This window comes from Cherax quadricarinatus, chromosome 10, assembly GCF_038502225.1.
Source record: "Cherax quadricarinatus isolate ZL_2023a chromosome 10, ASM3850222v1, whole genome shotgun sequence".
Classification (NCBI taxonomy): Eukaryota; Metazoa; Arthropoda; class Malacostraca; order Decapoda; family Parastacidae; genus Cherax; species Cherax quadricarinatus.
Window position 1 is genome coordinate 20230863 of NC_091301.1, and position 6431 is coordinate 20237293.

General features: G+C 39.6%; 1 protein-coding gene across 3 annotated transcripts in view; it reads left to right on the forward strand.

Moving 5' to 3' along the window:
• The window catches only part of LOC128705982 (uncharacterized), a 75821-nt gene extending 69898 nt beyond the window's left edge, over positions 1–5923 (forward strand). For all 3 annotated transcript variants that reach the window (XM_070083690.1, XM_070083692.1, XM_070083691.1), the window contains exons 40-46: positions 291–433; positions 1208–1321; positions 1704–1832; positions 2769–2912; positions 4472–4590; positions 4941–5174; positions 5319–5923. In XM_070083690.1, coding sequence (XP_069939791.1) covers positions 291–433; positions 1208–1321; positions 1704–1832; positions 2769–2912; positions 4472–4590; positions 4941–5174; positions 5319–5511 — 1076 coding nt within the window. In that variant the 3' untranslated portion in view covers positions 5512–5923. The remainder of the gene's footprint in view (positions 1–290; positions 434–1207; positions 1322–1703; positions 1833–2768; positions 2913–4471; positions 4591–4940; positions 5175–5318) is intronic.
• The last annotated feature ends 508 nt before the right edge of the window (positions 5924–6431 follow it).

The following is a 6431-nucleotide window of genomic DNA, read 5'->3' on the forward strand; positions in this document are numbered from 1 at the left end:
TCATAAGTTTGTGATTTACGGGTTTTGTGCCTATACACATACACGCTTTAAAGAAAAACTATCAGATTTTTATTATAGTGTTCAATAGATTACTGTGTGTTAAAGGAACCAAAGAAAAGATATACAATATAAACGACAGTTGATTTTTTTGGTAGAGGGGAGCAAGGCATTTCTCGAATTAAGCTGGGGGGGGGGGGCAGCAAGCTACATGACGGGACGCAGGTAGTCTCCGGTTCAGGGAGAGGCTCTTAAATTGCATAAGAAATGTCGGAAAAGTTTCTACTCGGCAGGTATAACGCTGGAGGGCAACTGTACCAGCAGTGTGTTGAGCTACACCTCAAATCACCAAAAGTACGTAGTGACGGGTCACGCCTGCCGCTACGACCCCAGCACACCACCTACGATACCCCAGGTCGATACGAACAACTTGCATGTAAGAGCTAGTTTCTCTTCGTTAAGTGATCACGGGAATAATTATTTAAAGTTCTTTAAATAATTTGAAAAGTGTAGGTGTACTGCCTGTTTTTTTTTCAATAAATCAACCTACAAGAATTTTTTAACATTCATAAATGCCTAGATTAGCTATTTTTAGGCTTGGTTACACTAGACAGTTCAAAAAGATTTCTTGTGGCTTTTAATTTTTACAGGTCCAGTTTAATGAACATTTATGGAATGTGTAAATTGATAATTTTAATGTGCTAATGTGGGCACTAGCATAGATCTGTGTTCATGTCTCCATTGATTCATTCCTGGCTGGCGGTGTACAAGTTACATGCTCTGTATACACTGAAAGACTTGTATGAACAAGACCGGAGAGAGATTTAAATATTTCTCACGAAATACCACCTGCAATTGGAATAATGTTAAGACACTGTTGTGATCAGCTTCTACGGTGTAAAACCGAACTCTGGAAGGCCAGCGGATGCGTAACTATTTAATGGATCAGCTGATAGACCCATGTGGGACATAACTCTGACCCACAAAACTCCACAACCTTTCATCACATCAGTGTATTTGTGAATACAATACTTTAAAGTTAGTTTAGTCTTCTCGAATAGTGTGCAGGTGAATGCGCTAGTGTCAATGAACCTTCCCCCCCCCCTCCCTGCCCTATCTCCTCACACACAACCACACCACGCATACATACCCCACTTACCTATTCTTCATTTAATTACTAGTACAACCATTGGCATATTTCAATCCTTAGATTCTTCATGGTGACCATATCATGGGAGACGAGTTCGTCCAAGTGTGGCAGTTGATCTCCCAAGGTGCCATCAAAATCACATCTTTCAAGATGCCAGGTGTCGCAGATATGCAGGTGAGTTCTGTCGCACACTTCTACTACATTTAAGTAGGCAGCATTTGTTTTAAAAAAAGTATGATGCTAGGTAAGCTTCTAATGGAGTTTTCAGTGCTACTAATACAGGTGACCAGAAGCTGGAATTATTTAATTGCGAGATGACACAGATACAAGTGCGTCCTGTTGAATTTAAATTACATGTAAAGCTTTAACTTAAATATTTCAGTGGTATATATACTCAAATCAGGAAAGTCAACGGATCTCTAACTGTACTGTGCACTCTCCAACACGGTTAATAAATTAAGGTGTTAGTCTGGGGACAGTGTCACTATGTACAAAGCTTCTGCAGCACATAATCAGTTTTTTGTTTTTTTTTGTTTAGCTTCTCTGTGTTGTACAGGTGGTAATGATGGGCGAGTTGCCGTGTCTGGTGGTGGTAGAGGCTCGTGGCACAGACACGGTCCTCATGTGCGAGAGAGAGAACAGTTTCTTTGAACGACAGCGCATTCACACTCGCAACCCTGCCAAAGTGAGTGAGTTGGTACCATCAACCTTACCAATAGCAGTCTGTATTCACATTGATCTTAAGGTGTAATGTCTCGCCAGCACGTGGGCATCCCCTTCCCCCCCCCCCCAACTGCTCATATGTGAAGAATACATGTAATGTATAATTAAAGTGGTAGGCATGGGCACTGTGAACTTACAAGCTGATCAGTGAAAGCTTATGTTCCCATATACTTTTGTTTGATATCACCAAAGCTTTTTCTTCTGGTTCCATCGCTCTTTTCACACTGAACACTTTCTTCTCGTAAAGAAATTATCTAGGCCATCACAAGCCACTCTTCCATGAAAGAAAGGCAATAAAACCCTTTTTAATTTAGTTTTGTCTTTGATAAGTGTATGTGCTTTTATATTTTGTCATATTTTTCAGGTACATTTTACAATCACGTAAACAATGTACATTCAATCTTTTCTCAAAATTCGCTCACAATAACAAACGTGCGAAAAAATTTTTTAACATCTTCGCTTGTTATTTTTCTCTGGCCAGAAATTAATTCTGATATCTCGTAAGTGGATGCTGATCATACATCTGCACGTCAGATTTCATACAGCACTAAGATAACGTCTAAACATCTAACTGCTATTTCCCCCCCCCCCCCAAGACTTTACTGAATGTTTGCACTACCTCTTTCATCCCTTCTCACTGACCACCTCCACAAAGATAGTTCCTTGAAGCCGTTGAATAGCTTATCAATAAAATTGCATGTTATGATCCTTGTATTCTTGCGGATTTAGCTTATCCTTTAAATATTGTAATTAACACAGTATGTTTGTCACTAACTTGCTTTAATAGGAACAGTTATACTTGTGATAAATATTTACTAATGAGCTCTTCCGGGTGTGCTGATGAATGTTGGGTATACTATTGAGTGTTCGGGTTTGCTAAAGTGTTTACCATCTTCAGGTATGTGTGTGTCATCACCGTGATCCTTCTGGCCGCATCATTACACTGATGGCCTTGGCTGACTCCGGAGACTCTACCCAGGCTGTTGGCTCCATTTACGTGTATATTTACGACGAAGCTTTCGCAGAGTTCTACCTGGTGCAGGTGTGTCAAGATGTGTAGAGGGGATACTACTCGGCAAGTACCTCTGACAGTTTGTCAAAGAAACTAAGCGCAAATAATGAAGTCGGCCTCATGATCACTTTCTTGAGGAATATATAGTGCAATAACCTACGTGGTGTGAAAATAAGGTTCCAGATATTTTCAGTAAGTTTGTTTATACCTCAAGGGAGGTTCTTTGATGCCAGTGAGGGACTCCCACCAATGTCTTTCTGGCTCACTTAGGGAAGGGAAAAGGGGGAGGGATATATTTGCTATACCCTTTCGTAACATTCTGCTTCTTGCAAAGGGGCAGGGGAAAAATGTTCATTTTCCTGCTGTTTGACATTCCTTCTGATTGTAGCTTGGTTTATCTCTGGGTATGTCGCGAGAACCCAATCTAGCTAAAAGTAGAGTATGAAGCGGCAGTTAGAGGCACATTTTAGAGATCTTGTGACCTAACGTCCGTCCGATTTCTAAGGAAACCCTGGTGATAAACTTATGAAACTAGGTAGTATTGTACCCTCCTTTTGTATCATGACCCAGTGGAGGTGGTGTCTGCCGTAAATTATTTGACTCGATCTTGACGGTGTCTTGTTACTTGCTCGAACCCGAGTATGATATTCTGTTTCTGAATACTGATATGCATCAGGTTAGAAGGATTAAGGTGGGTATTATGGTGAACACTAAATCGCTGAACCTATGATTGGGCGAACCGAATCTTTTCCCTCTACGTAGTGAGTGTAGAGACCTGAAAGCAAAGCAGTTTCTCCTTCCCATTACAAACCAAGGTGCAAGAAGTTTGGACACGCGAGACGGTGCAAGGCAACCCAAAAAAAAACTTAGGTTGCATATAGGGCTGTATTTGACACTGCCCACTTTATTGTAATATTGGAGTCACATTTGAAGAGGCTCCCAAAAGTCTCATGTGTGGTGCACAAGAGGAACAGTGCACTGCTGCGCTGTATGGGGAAGACATTTTGCAGAGGCTAGTAAGAAGACGCTCACACATCTTGGCCGATCATGAGCAGCAGTTGCTCCCAGCTGCTGGACCTCGGCTACTGGGGATGATCCTGTACCCTACGACGCCTTTCAAGGTTGCCTGTAAGGATAGTGCAAGTTTAAAAAGTTTTATCATAAGATTTATAACTGATGCTGTTATTTTAATCAGTGTTGGTACACTACACAAATAACCCGCACATAGGAGAGAGGAACTCACGACGATGTTTCGGACCGACTTTGACCATTTACGAAGTCACACTAATGAAAAGGAAAGGGGGGGTATATATATAGGTCAGCAGACAGACGGAACAAGAAAGGTAGTAGGAAAGGAAGAGAGGTAGTGGTAGTATAGTGGAGTCAGTGTTGGTAAATGTTGTGCTTATTATTTGGGCTAGTAAATTTTATTTTATTTTGTATGTTGCCGCAAGCATCTTTTTTTTTTTTAATACCAGGTGCACTAAATGATCATGCAGCTCAAATCACTCTTCCTATCTCAAAACTTGCCTATGGATCGTTTCACAACTTAGACAATCATTTTTGATGTCTGATATTTTCCTGAGCAGGAGCTGCTGCTGGAGAACTTGGTGTGGGTGCATCTCTTCTCCTACAACGCTGATCTGTTGATGGTGGCGCTCTCGGAGGATGTTCACGGTGATGGAGGGGGCAAAGTGGTGGTCTACAGGTAAGTGAAGTAATCACTCGATTTCTGGTAGACTAAGGTAATGAGGTTGGTTTCTTAAATTACTAATTTTCAGTAGTCATTTGTAAATTTTTTTAGGCATTTTACCAAACTGTCATCACTTTCTGGTAATTTTTTTCTTTGACATGGGGTAAAGTACAAAAAAAAACTAGGCAGCAATTTTTCTTTTTGCACTTATATCAGGGAAAATAACTTGATTAAAATGTACCTGTTAACATATTGAAGCTAAAATAAAAATTACTGACTCAATTTAGACTTGTTCTCAGAACAAATATCAGTTTGTAGAAGAATTTAATACAGATTTCGTAATTTACGTGAATTTTTTTTTTCAGACTGGATTGGATCATTGGCAAGGGTATTAAATTACTCGGTCACTTGGGTAGCTCCAAGACTGCTGCTGCGGCTACATTACTCTCGACCAATCCTAGTTTCTTCGTGGCACAGGAGCTGCCGGTCGATCTCCCGAAGGAAGCTCAGTTCTCCCGTATACCTACAGGAGAGGTCTGTCTCTACGTGATCAACCGTAACGGGCTTGTTACTTGGTTCTGTCAGGAGGGCATCCACAGGTGAGAGCTTGAAGGAAAGTTTATCAAAGTCCAAATGAACGTTAAATTTCCCTAGTGCTAAGTTGCTGAAACTGAAACCTAATATTGCACCCAGTGTACACTTAATAGGAAGTTTTGAATTTTAACATTCTACTACATTCACAGATTCAGGAAGGAAGGAGAACTTCATGTGCCAGGAAAACTGACTCTGGAGGCCTGGATGATCTCCGATGGAGAGAAAATGGTTCACAGGATCTCTGTGGCCGGTCAGAGTTGCTCAGACTCGAAACAAACAGCACCTCAGCTACCTGCTGAGGTGCTGGAGATGAGAATAAGAGGGGCTGTATATGAAAATTAGCAAATACAAAATGTTAGAAATTTCAAGAGGTACTAAAGATGTAAAGTGATTTTAATGATCTCGAGTATATAGCTTAAATCTTAACATTTGTCGACTCTGTTGAGCTATAAAAATATGAATTGGTTTGAATATTTTCTTGCTTATCCAAATTTTTGGATACACCATGTTGGCACGGGTAATTAACCATATTCATGAAAACAAATAACTTTGTTGTCGAAGTGTTTTAAGAATACTTGTGTAGAAAGATAGTTGCGCTGTTTTTAAATAATTTATAATAGAATTTACACAATTGTTTTTATTGTTGAAATTGAGTTTCTTCCAATGGTAATCGTGTAGTTTTAAAGTTTTATTCCTGTTATTTAAATTCTTGCCACTGAGTCACATTTGTTTATAAAAACTTTAATGTTATCCTGAGAGTGGTTTTTGAAGCCTTACAATCATTTTTGTATACAGAAAACTGTGGATTTGAAGTCAATGTTTCTAATGGAATCGCGGAAGTGGTTGCAAAGCAATTTTTATGGAGCAATTGGTTAAAAAATAAAAAGAGAATTTTTCTTGTTAATAAATGAAATGGTATTTCTTTGAATCCAAAATACTGAAGTAACCCATTCCAGTCTGCGACTACAGTAATTGCTGGAAAGATTTCCTTGCATTATAATTACTGTTAAACTAAGCAGTGCAGAAATATACTGCCAAGAAAACTAGAAGAAATAATTACTAAGAAAATTCTTAATTCTAAAAAAGTCTAGGTTCCCTCTTAGTCTCCCCTTGATTTCATTCCGCTGAAGGCGTCCCTCAGGGTTGTTCCTAGCACCACCCTTCTCCAACTTATTAATGAACTTGCCTCTATTTTTTCTCTTCTGATAAATGGATGTTTTTTTTTTACAAAGAATGTATAAAGGTTAAGGCTTCGTGAAGCT